Source organism: Carettochelys insculpta, chromosome 2 (genome assembly GCF_033958435.1).
Source record: "Carettochelys insculpta isolate YL-2023 chromosome 2, ASM3395843v1, whole genome shotgun sequence".
In the NCBI taxonomy this organism is placed as follows: domain Eukaryota; kingdom Metazoa; phylum Chordata; order Testudines; family Carettochelyidae; genus Carettochelys; species Carettochelys insculpta.
Genome location: NC_134138.1, coordinates 183,580,322 through 183,600,559, shown reverse-complemented (window position 1 = coordinate 183,600,559; position 20,238 = coordinate 183,580,322). Strand labels below are relative to the sequence as shown.

At 43.3% G+C, this 20,238-nt stretch overlaps 1 protein-coding gene across 3 annotated transcripts in view; it reads left to right on the top strand.

Annotated features, from left to right (window-relative positions):
• The window catches only part of SUGCT (succinyl-CoA:glutarate-CoA transferase), a 536,399-nt gene that overhangs the window by 226,462 nt on the left and 289,699 nt on the right, over positions 1–20,238 (top strand). For all 3 annotated transcript variants that reach the window (XM_074986040.1, XM_074986041.1, XM_074986039.1), the window contains one exon: positions 17,054–17,156. In XM_074986040.1, coding sequence (XP_074842141.1) covers positions 17,054–17,156 — 103 coding nt within the window. The remainder of the gene's footprint in view (positions 1–17,053; positions 17,157–20,238) is intronic.

Sequence of the window (20,238 nt, the reverse complement as noted above, 5' to 3'; positions counted from 1 at the left end):
TTATCCAACACTGGTTGATGTCCCAGTCATGACCTCTTTCAGACATCTAACTAGCAATGCTCACAAACACATCTTTATTGCGGTAGCTAGCCCCTAGAGCTTGCTGCTTCTTCCCAGATGGCAATGAGATCTAGGCCCTTGGCACGGCATCAAGTGGCTGCTTGAGGTACGTTGCAAGGGCTGCTGGAGTAATATCATGGTAATGCCTATATACTGGAATCAAGGAGCAAATGAGCCTCCACACAGGCTTTCACTGGTCAGCTTGTCTCCAGAGCAGAGGAGGCTACGTGAGCAAACAGGAAGGTCAGTCATGGATGTCCTGAAAAGCAGTGTGGGATAGCAGTTGGAGGACTGCCAAAGTAGTGTGCAGCTACAGTGCAGGCACATGAAACAGTAGATCACACTAACTCAATTCACTTTGAACTCAGCAGGTCTGACATCTCCCAAGGTGGGGGCAAGGTATAGGAGGGTGCCCAGAAGGGGCGGAGCCTCAGGCAGAAGGGAGTCAGCCCTTAGTCCCACCCCACCTATGGCTCTAGCCCACCCACCCCCAGGCCTCAAAAGGTGCACGGAGTGGAGGAGTAATGCTTCTACAGTATTTCAAAGGGAGCTGGAGCTCCTGGCTGCTACTGCGGCAGTGGCAGTGGCTAGAAGCTCCGGCCCCCTTTGAAATGCCAGACCCTTATTCAGTTGCCCCTCTTCTCCCATCCCATCATCAGGTCTATTGAACTTGATACATTTTGACAGAGTCATCTGGGTTTCACGGTAAATGCAGAATTGATGCATTGTAAGGAACTGCATCTTGTGTACCAAGGAGTTTTCACACCAGTCTCAAGCCAGTAGGCGCTAAACTCCAGGTGCACATCAGCCCTAAAAACAATATCAAAAAGTGTAACTTTTTTCCATGACTCTTGAGTTACAGATGTTGCTAAACTTCAGTATGGCTTCCTTCCGTACTGTATAAGTACCAATTCCATTTATTTTCTCTTAAGCACCATTCCTTCTATTTTGTACATGGAAAAGTTTATCTTAGGTTTGAAGGATTCTTTCCTGGCTCATATAGTGGGGACAAAGAGGGGCATGCAAAAAATAAAAAACTAATTATGGAACAGTTTGATAAACAGCGCACCAAACATTGTTGCCTGACACTTGCTGCTAACACTAACAAAACAAAAAAGCAGTCAAGTAGCACTTTAAAGACTAACAAAATAATTTATTAGGTGAGCTTTTGTGGGACAGACCCACTTCTTCAGACCAGAGTCATACCAGAACAGACTCAATATTTAAGGCACAGAGAACCAAAAACAGTAATCAAACACTTGGTTCTCTGTACCTTAAATATTGAGTCTGTTCTGGTATGGCTATGGTCTGAAGAAATGGGTCTGTCCCACAAAAGCTCACCTAATAAATTATTTTGTTAGTCTTTTAAGTGCTACTTGACTGCTTTTTTGTTTTGATAGTATATAGACTAGTACGGCTCCCTCTCTGATACTGCTAACACTAAGAATTTGTGCATGACTCTAGATGGTGTTGTTTAATAACAATTACCATGTGGAGCATCTTAATGGAACTTGTTTGTCCAAGAACTAGCAATTATGAAGCTACACTGCTATTGTTTAGGAGCAGGTACTGTTTGTATTGTAAGCCCATATTGTTGATGTTTGTGGCCTGGGCACTGGAGAATCATTCAGAGCTGAAATTCAGTGCATGTAGATAACTAGCAAACTGACCTGGTGTTGCTCAGGTATTCAAGTGAAGTAAGATTTTTTTTTCCTGTTTGAAGAATAAAAGGGAAATATATATGCTTTGTGCAAATGATTGTATTTTTGGAAAAAGGAATAGAGAAGTTTGTTGATAAAAGCCTGAGAGCAAGTCAAAGATTACATAGACCTTGTGGATGGACAATATTTGCAGTCTTTCTGTCTTGCTAGAATAAATAGAGGGAGTAGGCGAGTGTTGGGGTGCAGGAAGGCTGACAATAAGGGGTTGGTGGTGTAGGTGTGAGGGCAGGGGTCTGGGAGAGTTGCGGAATGGGTTCAGGGCAGGGATGGAAAGTGCTTCAGTTCCAGGGTTCCCAACTGTTTCCAGATGGGGACCCATTTTGACAATTCAGGAAGACTTGGTGACCCAAGGCAGTTCAAAAATGGTCACAGGAGGGGGCAGTGCTGTAACTAGCTAATTTTGCACCTGAGGCAAAAATGTAAAATTGCGCCTCCTCATGCTTATATATTCATAGTAGTTGTTTCATAGAAAAAGGGAAAATATATTAATAATAACACTATGTTTATTACAGTTCATTATTATTTTGTTATTATAGTTGATCTGAGTTGTGGTGGGGATAAGGGGCTGGTGACAGTGGGGATAAGGGGCTGGTGACAGAGGGGGTTTTGCTGGCAGAACCACATCTTGTCTTCTGCTGTAAATATGCAAATAAGCCACCTGAATATGCAAATGACCATCCATTTTGCAATTTTGTGAACCCTCATTTGCATCATGCTGGTGGTAGCTGGACTGAATCTAGACGCAGCCATTGTGTGTGGCAGCATTGTTTCAAAATAAGTTCACCTGGAATAACTTATTTCAAAGTAAGGCTGCTGTGTAGACATACCCTGAGGGGCCACTGTTTTCCTGCTGCAGCTGCCCCCAGTAGTCGCTCTGCAGTATGGCTGTTCCCTGCGCTCACTGTCCCCAGTAGTGAGTGGGAAGTATGTCATCTCTCCTGTAGGTACCCCTCCCTTTCTGTGTTCTGGGAAATTCTGGGATTTCACACGCTTCCCACTGCCCCGGCACCTCCAAACCCTGACCATTGTTTAAGTTAGGAAAACGGAAAGCTGCAGACCAAATTTCCTGGTCTTAGCTCTTACAGTTTAAGAGGAATTATTGAACAAATTTAGCACCAACAGATGGACACGTTATAATATATAGTAGATTATTGGTAGCAAATGGGACAAAAGAATGTGTACCTGATGCAGAAATGTAAGACAAGGGAGACACCTAAACTTCCCAGTAATTTTGTTCATGCTGTTACAAAGCTTTATTTCATTAAAGAAAAAAGATAGTTTTAACAAAACTTGCAAGCATCCTTTGGTAGCCATCATGCCCTGGGCTTCTGTTGAAGTAGCTCACAGACAAGCTGGAGCATGTGTATGTGAACACCAGTGCACAGATGAGAGAAATTGCTTGTTTGCTCTCAGTCTTGTTCATCTTCTCAGGTTCCTATCCTCTTCTTTTCCCTGGAGAAGGAATGAAAGGTTGAATGCCACTTTGCCTAGTTATCTCAATTGGTCATTCGCATTTTTAGATTTAAAAGTTTGGTTGAACCAGCTCGGTGCAGTGCCCTGTACACGGTTCATTTGCAACCTATGGTAAACCCCCTTTCAATTATTATTTCTGAACACTTCCCTTGTAAGCCAGGACCATTTCAATTTGCTTGATTCCCCATGTCTGTCCGTGTCCTCCAAAGACCATTGTCTAGGGAGCTATCAAATGCTTTTGGGTTGTTAGTAAAGCATGTGACGAGTGAGTGATGTTGTACTTTCTGCATTTTTCACCGTTACAATGGCTATTCACAGTTTGCTTGGGTGTACCTTGTCTCTCTCTCAAACCAGCTTGTTGTGTTGCTATTTCTGCTTCTGTTCTTCATTAAGAACATATGTTTTGTACATAAAGGCACATTATCAATATAATTTAGTGTGGGCCCAACATTTGGAAACTGTGGAATCAAACTTTTACACAACCCAGTTGCATTGGAAATGTTTTCATGCATTGAAAACATTAATGGGAGGTGCAGGAGGGTTGTGAGAGTCAGACACCGGTTTGCAACCCCCAAGCTGAGAACCCATTTTTTAGGGCATTGATGTTTCCTAGTAGGTGGGAAAGGAGCACACCATAACATTTCCTAGCTTCCCCGCACCTACATCCTCTAGGGCAGTGGTTCCCAAACTTTTCGGCATATGCCCTTTGATTTTTGAGATACTGTCACGCCCCCTCCACCTCTTTTTTTACCATTGTTCAACCCCCCCTTTTAACAAAAAGTTCAATTCATAATTCAAAAAAACCACCAGAACTTGATATAAATATGTTATTTCAAATTAAAAATAAGCACAAATAGTTTTTCTTGGCCCCTTGCGGGTGCCTGTTGCAGACCCAGTTGCCTGAGCCCCATGCCAGCTGCCGGAGCTGCCCGCGCCAGTTACCTACCTGCCCGTGCCCTCTGCTGGCAGAGCTGCCTGTACAAGCTGACCGAGCCCCACACTGCTGGGGCCAGCTGCCCGCCCGCAAGCCTGAGCTGCCTAAGCTCCACAATGCTGGGGCCAGCCACTCAAGCTCCACGAGCCCCGCAAGCCGGCCACATGAGCCCCCCGCCCGAGCCCCTCCTCTCCCCCATAGCAAGGCACCCCCAGTTCCCCACTTACTCCACCCCCCTCCCCCAAGCCAGGCACCCCCAAGCTCCCATCTAACTCCATCCTTTTCCTCCTTCCCCTCCCCAGCCCACAGTCCCTCCCCTTTGTAGGAGGCAGATAGCTCCACGTGGATCTTTGCCGACTGCCTGCTTTTTATATATAGCAGCTGCGCCAGGTTCCCTACGTAAAATGGAAGGGGCTGAGAGCCGTAAGCAAAGGCCAGATTTTCCTTTGGGTCTGGGGGACTGATGGGGGGGCTGGGTTGCCTGGTGCCCCCCCCTGGAATTTCTTCATGCCCCCCGGGGGACCCACCCCCAAGTTTGGGAAACCATGCTGTAGGGGCTGTGTGTTTCTACAACAGTTCTGACTCGTGCCTGCCCTAAAATCAAGATGGAAATCAGGACATTTTAATGACTATGGATTTGTGAGGCAAAAGCTATCACATGACTTGCAGTAGAAATAAATGGAAAGCAGAGGTTTATTTATTTATTATTTTTTTAAAAACAAACGATCACTGAGGGGATATAATCCTTTTTGCTTAATAATCCAATTTGGCCAATTTCAGTCTGAGTTTTAGAGATTTCCTGTACAGTGTTGAAACAAGAAATATTTGTGCATTGATTTGCAGAGTGAATGTCTGAGAAACTGTGCTCTGTGCTCATACCACTATGAGCGTGAATTTGCCTTTAGTTTTTGAAACTCACTGCACAGCCAAGCTGTGAGCATTTTTGTGATGCAGTATGATTTTTGGCATGCAATGATGCAAGCAGCAATGGTTTTCTTACTTCAGTGTATTTATTGATTTTGTAAATGTATAATCATGATAACATAAGTGCATGAGTTCAGTGGGAGCATATGTGCGTGAAAATTGCTGGATCAGGCTTTAGCTTTTAACTTACAGGTGATCAAATATCACAGCAATTTTGCAGTGAAAGTTGGGTTATTTGCAGTGAGGAATTATTTTTTCCCACATATTTAGACATTAAACCATAAAGATTACTAGGAGATTTGTATTTTTTTTAAATCCACACTATCTTTTAAACACTGCAGGTTATGATGCAATTGTTTAACATCAAGGCTATAGAAACTTTGCTGTGTGATTAAGTGTAGAGAAGACTGGGAGCTCACTCCAACACACACACACACACAGACAGATATATTTATATATAAAAAGAGAGTACAGCTTGGGTTCTTTTCTGGTGAGGTAAAAATCTTCAAGTTTTGCAGTAAGAGGTCTAGTTTCTTTCTTTCTTTCTTTCTTCCCTTCCTCCCCCTTCGATCGATTGATCCTAGGACTCAGAAGAGTCTTCATCCGAGGCTGTACCACAGGCTGATATGTTACAAGGTGGTGTCTCTTGTGAAAAGCAAAATATAGAATAAAACAGAAGCTCCACATTTTTTAGAAGTGTCCGAGTACAGGGAGATAATTGACAGAAATGGCTGAAAAATGTATTTTCAGATATTTTTAATGACCAGATTGTGCCTCTCATCCCCATTCACACTCCTACTCATAGGTGGGGACTCCGTGAATGCTCCAGGGCTGGGCCATCCATGGAAAAAAATGGGTGCTCAGCAACCACTAGGGACCCTGCTGATCAGCTCCTCCTTCCCCTCCCCTCTATGCCTTCTGCCCATCAATCAGCTCTTTGTGCTTTCAGTGGATCAGCTGAGGATGGAGCAAGGCTGGGGTGTACTTGATGTCAGGGATGGCACAGAGGTGGAGGCCTTGAATGGGGGGGAGGAAGACTTGGAGGAGGGGTCTGGGGCAGAACAGAGGTTGGGCAGCTTCCATGGAAACGAAGAAGCCAGTGTGTGTGTGCCTATTGATTTCAGCTCAAGTTGTATATATCTGAAGGCAGAACAAGCATTTTAAAAAACCCTCTCTGTAAATGCACAATTAGACACTTTTCCTGTGGCCTGAGCTGTGTGGGCAACCCCTGACATCTGTACCAGGTACCATTTAAATGCAATGAGACTCTTATCCAGGTGCAAAGGATGAGTTCACTTTCTCAATCACATTTTAGAGGGTGGCATTACTCAGTATACTATTATGCTCTATGGCGTCACGGTCTCTTAATTGCTCATGAAGGTGGATGATTGTTTTGAATAATTTCTGTTTCAAGAATGACATTTTTGCTCCCATAAAACACAGAGTAAACAATAATTTAATTTTTGTTGCCCATTTTCAAAGAGTTTGAATGCCCTAATAGTAAAAACAAAAAATGAAAACTATAATTGGCAAATGTTAATAAATTGGCATTTATGTGACATCTGGGACCCCAACAACACTACACAGCCATTCAACAGAGGAGAGAAAAAAAGATATTTTTCAGTGGTGTCAAGGAAAAAAAATCTGGCTCATAGTGCTGAAGAATGCCACAGATGTATCTTTGTAGAGAAAGAGAATTTCACAGCCCTAGGCTCCTGAGGGAGAACACATTAGTTTTCTATTATCTCAGCATTGTGTTGTATAGCATTCAACATTTTCAACATCAGCAGTGTCACTTGCTTTGGTGATGCAAACTTGGGTCCTTCAGCTTGGAAGAATCCATGTCATTTATCACTTTAAATTCTTTCATACAAAACTGCATTCCCTGGACAGTAGGCAGTCACAAACCAAGTTACCACACAAAAGCTAATGGCTTAGCCTGAACTCCAGTCTGGAAATAAAGAGTTACTGCTCTTTTTCTTTTTATAATTCACTTGGTTATACCTAGATAGGTATTGCTGGAAAATTTCTTTCACGCTGGTCAGTATGTACTGGAATGCCAAGAGACAACTATGAGTCTGAGAACACAGTAGCTTGGATATTCTTGCTTCAGTAGGCTGAATGTAGACCATTGTTTGCTTAATTATTTTAAACAGTTTTGCCTTTGTGTGTTTAATAAAAAAAAATGCTCTTACTGCTTTTTTAGCACACAGAAAGGAAGAGATCGCACATCAGATCTAGGTCAAAAGCTTCAATTGCATGAGAAAATAATGGATGTTTCCTCTGTGGGTGATGGAATGCAGAGATGGTACATCTCTGGCTGATTGAGTTTAATCGTTTTAGTATTTCTTTCCCATCCCTAAACAAATCAAAAAGAAATAAAGAAATAAAATAAAGACAGTCATCGAAATGAGGTTTTATTTTTATGTATATGCTTTTAAAAGACAGCCCATTTGTTGTCCACAAAATTAAAATAAGTTCTCCTCTGTTGCCTGACAGAAAAAAGCAGAGACAAATACCAAAACTTCTAAATGATTCCTGTGGTAGCTGCTGGAGGGCCTTCAGCCCAGGAGTATGTTTTGTAATTGACGGGCATTTACGTCTCAGAATATTTAAGATCACTTGTGTAACTCCAGTGATGATAAATGTGCTTGTCTTGAAAATTAATCAGACTAGCCAGGGTGTACAATGTTTATGTAGCCTTAAATAATTAACATTTTTGTTCAAAGGACTCCAATTTCACAGTGTTTTTTCATTCAATAACCATTCAGGTTTTACTGCAGGGTACATCTATATTCATTTTGTTAGAAAGAACAGCAAGAAATTCATTAAGTAAATCAGAAGCTGGAAGCCTGTGAAAGAGTCAGCGGGTCCACTGGATGTCCAATGGCTAAAGGGAGTAATTAAGAAAGATAGGGTCATTTCTGAGAAACTAAATTTTCTTTGCATCAGTCTTCAGCACAAAGGAAATTAGAAGGATAGGCGCCATAGATCTTTTTCCTAACAATGAAGGCTAGAGAGGGCTATGAGAAATTTCAGGCACTTGAACTAGGTGAATAGACAACACAATGGCAAATTAAAACAATGTTGAAAAAGGCAAAGCAATGCCATTGGAGGGAAAACTTTGAGCTACTCCTACACCTTACATGGTTCTAAGTTAGCAATATCATTCAGGATAAGGACCTGCATTGTGGAAAGTTCAGTGAATACCTTTGTTAATGTGCAATTATGGTCAGAAAAGCTAACCAAACTGCACAATAGGATGCATAAGGAATGAGAGAGAAAATGGTACAGAAAAGGTTCTAATCTCTTTATATAAATCACCTTGCGCTCTCACCTTGATTTTTTGGGCTGTACTGGTTGCCCAATCTCAAGAAGGATAATACAGAGAGGTTCAGAGAGGGGGACAAGAATGACTAGAATCATGGAATCCTAGAGCGGGAACAATCCTTAGGAGGTCATCGAGTCCAGGCCCCCATTGAAAGCAGGACCAATTCAAAGGCTACTTCTACACTATGAAATAAAGTCGAATTTAAGGCAGTTAGTTTGATATTACCACATGACTGTCTTCACTGTAAATACTCACTAGCTCGATTTAGGGAGCAGTAATATCGATATCATATTGTCAGAACCTGCTGGGTGTTGCATGAAGTTTGAATTTAAAAGTTCAAATAAAAGCCAGTTGGAAGCACCGCATCTTAAAATTGAATTTATTAGCCTTCAGAGGTGTCCTGTATGTAACCTCCTGACCCACATGCTCCGCTCTGGCCGCTGCTCTCCAGGGCTACATCTACACGTGAAGCCAACATCGAAATAGGCTATTTCGATGAATAGCGTCTACACGTCCTCCAGGGCTGGCAACGTCGATGTTCAACTTCGACGTTGCGCGGCACCACATCGAAATAGGCGCTGCGAGGGAACGTCTACACGCCAAAGTAGCACACATCGAAATAAGGGTGCCAGGCACAGCTGCAGACAGGGTCACAGGGCGGACTCAACAGCAAGCCGCTCCCTTAAAGGGCCCCTCCCAGACACAGTTGCACTAAACAACACAAGATACATAGAGCTGACAACTGGTTGCAGACCCTGTGCCTGCAGCATGGATCCCCAGCTGCCGCAGCAGCAGCCAGAAGCCCTGGGCTAAGGGCTGCTGCCCACGGTGACCATAGAGCCCCGCAGGGGCTGGAGAGAGAGCATCTCTCAACCCCCCAGCTGATGGCTGCCATGGAGGACCCAGCAATTTCGACGTTGCGGGACGCGGATCGTCTACACGGTCCCTACGTTCAACGTCGAAGTAGGGCGCTATTCCCATCCCCTCATGAGGTTAGCGACTTCGACGTCTCGCCGCCTAACGTCGAAGTTAACTTCGAAATAGCGCCCGACGCGTGTAGCCGCGACGGGTGCTATTTCGAAGTTAGTGCCGCTACTTCGAAGTAGTGTGCACATGTAGACACAGCTCAGGTATGCAGGAATTAGGTAACAGGAAGACAGTGAATTTCATATTGGGACCACAAAGCCTGTGGCTGTGGGGTCATGTTTGTACAAGATCCTGAGAAATGTCTTTCTTTCTTTGCTGTTAGTGCTGTGCACACATCTGCTCATTACAGATAGTCCTGGCACGGAGTATGTGGTTCTGTCTCTGCATTTGTTGGTTTTTTCTGCATTGCCTGGTGCTAGCTGCTTGCCTGTCACACCATGTGGCAGCAAGGCTGTTGTGGGGATCACGCTTGCATAAGAGGCTGAGAAACTTCTTCTCAGTGGTTTACATTTGTGTGCGCTCCCCCCCCCACAGGCACCATGCAGTCGGACTCTTTCTCACACTCAACCACATCACGTGGGTGGTCCCCAGCACTATAAAAGGAGGTGCCTGCCATTCAGTGCTGACCATGCTTCCAGTTAGGACTCCAAGGGCAAGAAAGATTTTGAGGGGCTTGCAGCCATCCAGAGGGAAGTCTACCCCAGTGGCTATGAATTGCAGGGCTTGCAACCACTAGTGGGGACTACTTCAACCGGCCCCAACTGAAAGCTTCCCCCCAAGTGGCTAAGATTTTTGGGACCTGTCTGCCATTGTGGGGGAAGGTTCAAGTGGCCCTTGAGCCATGGACCCTGCACCCCACAGCAAAAAAAGATTTTTGGAGACTACATTACTGGGCCATTCAACCTCCCAAATACCAAACCGCCCCACAATGGCAATGAAATTTGGTGAGCCCCATACTGCATCCCTCACATTGGCAATGTCTGTCTAGTGAAGAGGGAAGACAAAAATGTGTTTTCCCAGCTTTTTCTATCCTCTTTCTTCTACTTTTGGACCCCTTCATGCAGGGGAGAGTGGGTGGAAGGCCAGTTGAGAATACAGACTGTGCACAGAAGATGTATAATGGACTGGGAAACCAAAACTGCTCCCTTCAGCAGCTCTCTTTTTTTCCCAAACCTCTATTATCTACTCTTTCTTCATGGTTTTCATTGTCCCTGTATTCTTTTCAGGAATCAGGTGTAATCAAGGGATGGGGGGCAGTTGGTAGAGGGCCAGTTAAGAAGACACACACCTGATGATTTTTATAAAATCTTTCAAAATTCAGTTACAGCTACAGTTTTAAAAAGCAAAACAGTTTTAGAGGAAAGATTTCTGTGCATTTGGCGATCTTTGTTGGCGCACTAGTTTTTCTTCCTTCCACCTGGAAAAATGGATATTTGTTTGCCCCAGGAGGGGAATGAGGGCAGTGCAATGTGGGAAGATGATGTCAAATACAGTATGTACCCAGAATTCTATGGGGATGAGGGAACTTTGGGATAGGTTCCCACAATGCTCTGCTTCAACAGTCAATGTTTGCTGATTGAGTGTGGCAGCAATAAGTCGACTTTGTGAGGAGCACATGGGGAGGTGAGGATAGTCAAATTCAAACTGATAAAATCCAGTGTTATAAATTAACATTAATATTGATAAATTCAAGTGTATCATGTAGTATAGATATAGCCCATATCATCCAAGCCAGGGCTTTGTTGAGCTGAGACTTAAACATCTCGAGGTATGGAGATTTTTCCACTTCCCTAGGTAACACATTCCAGTGCTGCACCTCCCTCCTAGTGAAATAGATTTTTTCCCCTAATATCCAACATACACCTTCCCCACTGCAACTTGAGACCCTTGCTCCTTGTGCTGTTATCTGTCACTACAGTGAACAGACTCTCTTCATCTTTGGAGCCTCCCTTCAGGTAGTTAAAGGCTGCTATCAAATTGCCCCTCACTCTTCTCTTCTGCAGACTAAAGAAGCCTAAATCCTTCAGCTGCTTCACGTAGCTCATGTTGCCCTCCATTGGATCCATTCCAGTGCATCTACATCTTTTCTGTAATGAGAGCCCCGTATTGGACTCAGTACTCCAGATGTGGCTTCACCAGTGCTGAGTGGAGGGGAATAATCACTTCTCTAGATCTCTTGGAAACACTCCTCTCAATGCACTCCAATATGCCATTAGACTTCTTGGCTACAAGGACAATCTGTTCTCATCCACTGTAATCCCCAGGCCCTTTTCTGGCAAACAGTTGCTTAGCCAGTTGATCCCCCACCTCTAACTCTGCACTTGTATTTGTTGAACCGCATCAGATAAAATCATCAGGTGGGTGTGCCTTCTCATTCGACCCAGTCCTCCAATTTGCCCAAGTTCATCTGGATCCTATCCCTACCCACCAACACATCTACCTCTCACCCTAGCTTCATGTCACGAGAGGCTGCAATTCACCCTTTCATCCACATCATTAAAAATGGTGTTGAACAAAACTGGCCCAAGAACAGATCTTTGGGGCACTCAGCTTGAAATCCACTGCTAACCATACATTGGGCTGTTGATCAGTACCCACTGAGCCCAACAATCTACTCAGCATTCTGTCCATCTTATCTCTGTCCAGGTATCCAACCCATACTTCTTTGACTTGCTGGTAAGAATTACCTGAGAAACCATATCAAAAGCTTTGCTACAGTCAAGGTATATCACATCCATTGACTTCCCTGTGTTCACAGAGCCAGTTACCTCATCGTAGAATACAACTGGGGTGGTCAGGCATGTCTTGCCCTTGGTGAATCCATGTTGACTATTCCCAATCACTTTCCTCTCTTCCAAGTACTTCAAAATGGATTCCTTGAGGATCTCCTCCATGATTTTTCTGGGTATTGAGGTGAGGCTGACTGGTCTATAGTTCCCTGGATTGTCCTCCTTCTCCTTTTTAAAGATGGCATTACATTTTCCTTTTTCCTCTTTTTCCAGGACCTTCCCGATCTCTGTGAGTTTCCAAAGATAATGGCCAAAGGCTCTGAAATGACATCTGCCAACTCTCCCAGCACCCTTGGATGCCTTAAATCTGGCCCCTTGGATTTGTGTATGTCCAGCTTTTCTAAATAGTTCTTAACCTATTCTTTCTCCACTGAGGGCTGCCCACCTCCTTCCCATTCTGTGTCGCCTAATGCAGTATTCTAGGAGCTGATCTGTGAAGACAGAGGCAAAAAAAGCATTGAGTATTTCAGCTTTTCCAACATCATCTGTCACCAGGTTACCTCTCTCATTCAATAAAGGCCTCACACCTTCCCTAATCACCTTCTTATTAACATGCCTTGTTACTCTTCAAATCCCTCACTAGCTGCAATTCCAATTGCGCTTTGTCCTTCCTGATTACACCCCTAAATTCTTGAGCAATATATTTATATTCCTCCCTAGTCAGCTGTCCACGTTTCTGCTTCTTGTAAGCTCCTTTTTTGTGTTTAAGCTTGCCAATGATTTCACTACTAAGCCAAGCTGGTTGCCTACTATATTTGCTTTTTTTACTGTGCATCTGGAAGGTCTATTCAATAAGGTCTCTTTAAAATACTGCCAATGCTCCTGGACTCCTTTCCCCTTCATGTTTGCATCCAGAGATCAGTTTTCAGACAAAATCAAAATCTCCTTTTCTGAACATCAGGGTGTATATTAGTAGGGATATGGATAAACTCTTGTATGAAGGAAAGTAGTGACATTGGGATTGTTTACTTTAGAAAGGAGTCATGAGAGGATATGGTGAAAGTACACAATGAAGGGTCTAGGAAAGGTAGATCTGGAACTTCTGCTCTCTCTGCATTCATGGGATGGTCAGTGAAATTGAAAGATGGCACATTAAAAACTGATCAACATGCTTTTTCATATAGGCTATGTCTACACTAGCACACTATGTCTAAGTAGCCTATTTCAATGTAAGAACATCGAAATAGGCTACTTTGACGCATATTGTCTACACATCCTCCAGGGCTGGTGCCATCAACGTTCAACGTCGAAGTAGTGATGGAGAATGTCGAAAGGAGCCACCCTGGAAGGAAATGTGGAGCGTCCACACATATAAGCACTCCCCATTGAAATAAGGGGCCAGCAAAGCCCCAAGCCGCTCCCTTAAAGGGCCCCTCCCAGACACACTCACCCTGCACAGCACGAGATCCACAGAGCTGACAACCAGTTGCAGACCCTGTGCACGCAGCATGGACCCCCAGCTGCAGCAGCAGCAGCAGCAGCAGCAGCAGCAGCAGCAGCAGCCAGGAGCCCTGGGATAAGGGCTGCTGCATGCAGCAACCGTACAGCCTCGCAGGGGCTGGACAGAGCATCTCTCAACCCCTCAGCTGATGGCTGCCATGGAGGACCCCGCTATTTTGATATAGTGGGACGCGGATCGTCTACACACGCCCTACTTCAATGTTGAATGTGGAAGTAGGGTGCTATTCCCCTCTTCAGATAGGAATAGCAATTTTGACGTGTCGCTGCCTAACGTCAATTTCAACATTGAAACAGCTCACGGCACGTGTAGACATGACATGTACTATTTCGACGTTGTGCCAGCTACTTCGAAGTAGCTGGCTAGTGTAGACGCACCCATAACGTGTAATTAGATTACAGAAATGAATACCAAGAATGTAGCAGTAAGAGTTAAAAAGTAGTTGGACATTTATGTGGTTAATAAGAATAGGTGGTTTTAGCAAATCATATGATCAGTCTTCTACATCTCCAGCCTTTCCTGACAGATCACGCCCTGTACCCTGGGATTCTTACCTTCCCAGACATGTCACATTGGCATTGGAATCATGAAAGATCCATCCTTCCTTATATGCCCTCATACAGAGCATGCAGGGCACAGGTATGGACTTGTGGATACTGTTGACAATATCTCCCATCAAGTGAGAATGGGCACGTGCAGGTTCTGGTCTGATGTACCCCAGGAACAAAATTCAAATAATTCTAGTTATGGTACATGGTAGAATAACATCTCCTTTTGTCCCACTGCTTTGAAATGCAAAAAACCTGTAGTATAAATTAAATGTACTTCATGAAAACCATAACTCTCTCATCTGGCAACATCTGTGGTCCAGTATGATTTTAGTTAGTCGGGCAACCACTTACTATGGGTGTGGCCAAGTTTCCCATGGTTTCATAAAATTTGTTTACAGCCACCAGTCCTGGCTCTCAGTGTTCTGTGCTGTTCTTTAGCTGTAATTTACCCCCTAAATGTCTTCTATGAGTATGTGGATTGGAAGTAAGTAGAAGTGATGGCAATGCTGCTAGACAATAATGACCTCCATTTGGCAAATGCTCTCATTTGGCACTGGTCAGGTCCTGAGAGTTCCAGATTAGAGAAGTTCAACCCGTAAAACCTCTTCTGTACAGAAAAGAGAAATGTAAGTGAAGCTAGGATCAGTACCTAGACAATATGCAATACAGAACATTGCAGCATAGCTTATCTCTGTAGCATTTTCATCCCCAAGCAGGGCTGTCCTTAGAATTTCTGGGGCCCTTTGCTGTACTGCTAAATCAGTGCCCCTATGCCCAATGGCAGCAGTGGAGGAGGGGGAGGTGGTTTTTTAGAGATGTGATTTTATAATCTTCAGCGAAACACTAATGAAATATTTTTAAAACAAATTTTAAACCAGGGTGGGGAACCTATGGCCTGCAGGCTGCATCCAGCTTGCCTAGATCTTGCCTGAGAGGCTCAAGGCTCTCTCCCGCTCCCTTTGCAGTGGCATGAGCCAGTGCTGGTGCTTCAGTCATGTGAGTGGGACACTATGGCTGGAGCACCAGTCCCAGCTCCCAGTCTTACAGACCAGTCCAGGCAATCTGGGGCCCAAATCAGCCTGTGGACTCTGCCTTGCAGTGAGGAGGAAACAGCTCCCGTGTGTTGCGGGGAAGTACTTCCCGCCTGCACAGCCACCCATTGCTTCCATTGGCTGAATTACAGCCAATAGGAGCATCTGGGAGGGGGCGGTGCAGGTAGCGGGAGCTTCCCTGCCACACGCAGAGCCATGTGCCCCACCCCAAGCTGCACCAGGTGGGTACCCCAATCCCCTTCCCCTGTCTCCCAGACCCCAGACCCCCACCCCCAGCCTCCTTCTACATTCCCCTCCCACTAGGTCCCCATCCTGCTCCTGTACCCCCTGCCACTATGCCCCAGTCCACCGAGACCCAGGGGTGCCACCAACCTTTGGGTGCCCTATGCAGCTGCATAGTCTGCATATGAGTAAGGATAACACAGTTTCTAGGTGTCACTGAATACTTTGAAGCCAGGTATAGTGTACATAAAAATATGTCACGTACACAAGTTACCTTCAGGTTATTTTGACTGTGATGTAGTTTCATCTCTATTACCTCTGTGTGTGTTCGTTTATTTTTGCATTTTTATTACACATCCAGAGATGTTTGTGAGCAATGCATTCTTAAACTAAAACTTCGTGTTGTTCATGATCATTATCAGGAACTTGGAAAAGTGGAGCTGGAGAATGAATGCCAGTTATGTAGGAAAATGTAAAGGGAAGTACATGACATCTCAGTTCTGTCATATGTTTGAATATAACATTCCAATTGCCTCCTCTCAATGTTTTTAAACCTGACCAATATCTTGGCAGACTATCATATTATGTATCTTCAGGAAATGTAGGAGGAATCCATCATAGATGGCTCATGGTAGCTCTCTGGAGGTACAGTGCCCTCCCAGGACCTTATCAAAATTTCAGTTGCTAAATGAGGTGCCCCACCTACAGCCCTCCTCTCTAGGTTGCCATCCCTGCACTCTCTCCTCCCGCAGGTACCAGTCGCTCCTGGAATCCATACTAGTTGATTCTGCTTCTGAAATTCAGAAATCATTTGAAAAGATCACCTTCTACTTGCTGGTAATTGCCTTTGCTTCAGGACCATTTGTGCTATCTGGACACCAGTATCTCTTCCTTGCAGACAAGAAATAGAATTGCACTGTGGAAATAGGCTGCAACTATCTTAAGAGGGAAATATGATAGAGAGAATGACTTCCGATTCTGAAACGGGAATGCTTTCAAGGAAATGAGTTGAGGTTTATACATGATATAAAAACACTTGGAATTTGGATTATGCAGGATAAGCAGAGCACATATACACTCAACGGATGGCCCGAGGACAGATTATATAATTGTACAGCAAATAAATGTGTAGTTGATGTTGTTATCTGACCAACAATTATGTTTTGTTAATTCAGACATATGTTTCAAATGGAATGAGGGAAAAACATTGTGCTGCTTTAAATCAGTGGTCTTTAGAATCAAAATTAGGACACTTTTGTATTTTAGCCTCTTACCCAAATCATGTCTTTTCTGTTGTTAAATAAATATATAAATAAAATATGAAGCATATTATTTTAATTAAGGACTTGAGGAAACCCACTGGTCCATATTTGGAATAGTTGATCATTTTGGTTTGCATCATTTCTGGATTGCATCAGACAATCAGAATTGTAAGTCAGTCTAACCAGAATCTTTGACCTGAGGCTTAGTCTTTGCAATTCCAAGAAACACGTGCAGCACATTTTTGTTGTATTATTGACTGCCTGGGAAGAAATCAGAGAGGGAGTGCTCTACATTCTTTGGTATCTGAAATGGAGAGTTTAAACCACATGCTCCTTGTTTGTTCCTAGATTTTCAGAAGAAGTGACCGCCAAATGGCTTGAACTCTTTGAAGGTAGTGGTGTTCCATATGGTCCAATCAACAGTATGCAGCAAGTATTCTCAGATCCTCAGGTTGGTTCTCACAAAGACTTTTTGATAAATTAGTAACACGTTTGGCAAATATTAAATAACAATTGCTTTCTTCCTCACCAGCTTTCAACTACCTATAAAAATGGGAGCTCAGTCATTTGTGTTAATTTTGAGGCTTGTAACATGGTATAATTGCAAACTATAATTATCTGCTGCTCCTAAAATGGGTTGCACATCTGGAAATATAGCCTTTCCCATATTGCATTCAGACCATGAGTGCATCAAGTCTTACACAATTGTTCTCATTAGTGGTCAGTATTTGATTCTTCACAGGACAGGAGGGCAAGAATCTGTAACATTTGTCTAGGCAAATACTGAAGTGTGGGAAAATGATTATTCAACCTCAGAAGCAATCATTCCATTTTTTATAGCAGGAGTGACTATAAATAATATGATTATAATGATCAGGTTTTGAATTACAGTTGAATGAGAATATGATGCAGAAATATTTGGATTCTTTTCTTGTCTAGCAACTCTGAAGAACAAAGAGGAATTTGTCTTTTGTTTTTGGTATTTCACAAAGTTAAATATATCCCTATTCATAACAGATCCCATACATTTGGTTAAAATATGTTTGCCTTCTTATGCACACAAACTTGTGAAAGCTGGGTACTTCACTGATTTTCCACAGGAGCTTATTGGGTTGATTGTTGTCACAACAGATCATTTGGTTTGTGTCAAAGTTACAGGTGTATTTTTCACTTAATCTGCCACTCAGTGAACCTCATGTAAATTAATTCTTGATACTGTAATAAACCACATTGCAAATTCTATATATCTATCTCAGTGCAAACATATGTGCAGTGAACATGCTCTTAATCAAATGGCTGATAAAGGAATGAGATTTTTCAAGGAATCAAAATGCACAACTGGAAATGGTAAAATAGGATAGACTATTATAATAACTGGCTCTATTTTGTAACCATGACTATGCAGAAGAATTAAAGAAGAGCAAATGAATGTGTGATAAAGGAACACATTTATTGTACATCAAGAGTCTGCATTTATAAAGCTACTGCTGCACAGGAGTGGAAGTTTTGGTGGATTCATGCGCTGTTACTCCTTGCAATGAAGTAGCACCAGGCTGACTTTGCCTATGGAGGTTTACCAGGCCAACTTTCTCACTTCATAATTTTCACAGGGATTAAGTTTGGGTTTTGAATAGTACATTGCAAAAGGTTTTTATTTTGCTCCAGGGTTAGTTGATGGAGGGGGGTGGGTGTTGTACATAGGGTAATGCTGAAAATGAAATTCTGCACTTTTGTTCTGTGCACTACATAGTTAAAAGAAATCCAATGACAATGTGAGAGACAGGGTTTTTTAGAGGTTAAAGTGATGATTTCTTGATGGGGTGGGGTGGGGTGGGGAAGTATCAGTAAGGTGCTCCTGATGAAAACTGCATACCAAATTAGAGGGAGGATTACAGTGATTTCCCCTGGCTTCTGACCAAGTTTGCCTCCCCAGTCTATACTGTTAAATCATCTCTACCATGGGACACAGAGTGACTGACGCCTTTGCCTTTGAAATGCACCAGAGTCCATATCTCGTAAGGTTCTTCTAACTGTTTTCCTATGTAGGAAAATGCTGCTTCCCAATTTCCCTCACAGAATTTCCTGAATTTCCCATTTCCACACCCTTCCTTGTATTCAGTGTTACACTGTCACTTGGTCTCATCACTTCTTGGGAACAAAATGTAAGCATCTCAAATGAAATGCAGCTTAAAGGGCTTGTTTAGTGAGTGGTGGTATCTCTTTCCCTGGCTTAAAGTGCTAGGAAAACAAGTGTACAGGTCCCTTTTTCCCAGGGACTCACTGTTTCTGGGATAGTTAGTTGTAGGAATAAAAGTGTGCTAGAATCTCTTGTTGAAATATTAATGTCGCCTCGCCGGGCTAGATAGACTTTCTACACCATTATCTTTCTGAGAGGTGAATTCAAGAGAGTGCACCACTGCAAAGAGCAGTAAACTCAGTCTTCTATTTGGGTTGAGTACTTTGTTTACATTTTAATTGAACTTTATATTTTGTGGTGAGTACCTTAAACGTCTGCACATGGCTCCTTTGTTGTCCTTCCAGATCAAGAAAAAAGTTAATGGGCTTGCACCTACCCCTTTGTTCTGGGATGCCAGTTTTCATGTGTGCATCCCAATCACCATCCTTGCATTTCAGCAGCAGCCATGTGCTTGCATAATCCACCAATTGGCTACACACATTCTATTTGCACTCTTCAACAACAACTTCACCCTTTCAGGTCCATCTTATGAATTCATTTCTTGCACTACACAAAACACTGTAGTGGGCTGGGAATGGGAAGAACAGAAAATCCAGCATTCATTCAGGTACTATAATCTAAATATCCCCAACACTCCCATTTTTAACAGGAATAGAAGACATCTCCCAACAAGGTCAGGCCATGGTCATAGCTAAAGTATCATACATGTAAAGACTGTCCCACTTATAATGATATATAGTAGGAAGACTTTGTGATCACCTTGAAATAACGGAGGAATTCTTTTCCTGTTCACCTTCTCTGAAGACCTACCTAGATAGACTAGGAAAATCTATGTATAAAAGATGATAGCTAACTTGCATGAATAAACATCTTTTTAACACCACTTAACACATAGTGTAGTCAAAGACAATAGGCTGCCAGGGACCTGCTGCCCCTTGGCTGGGGTTCCTGTAGCTGTGGCTGCCAACAGGGCGCTGCAGCACAGCATGCTCCCAGCCCTGGGGCTGGCAGGGTCCTTTTCCACCCTGCTGAGGATCCCACAGCTTGGGCTGCCAAGGTGGTGGCACACAAAAATCACTGGTTCTTCTCCAGTCTGCCTTTAAGTCTTGAAACAGCTTCACTAATTTTTATTCCCATTGTTTCCTAATCATCTTCAGGGTTTAAAATGTAGTGCATGTCAATAGCCACCAAAGCATTATGCTAACGCAGCTGTTAGCAATGCTGCAACATGCTTTTCAGTGCACTACAAGACCTTAGTAGCCAAAGGCCAAGCACATGGGGTAAAACTGAAGCAGAATCAAAGCAAAGGAAGGAAAAGGGAAGTAAATCTAAAAGG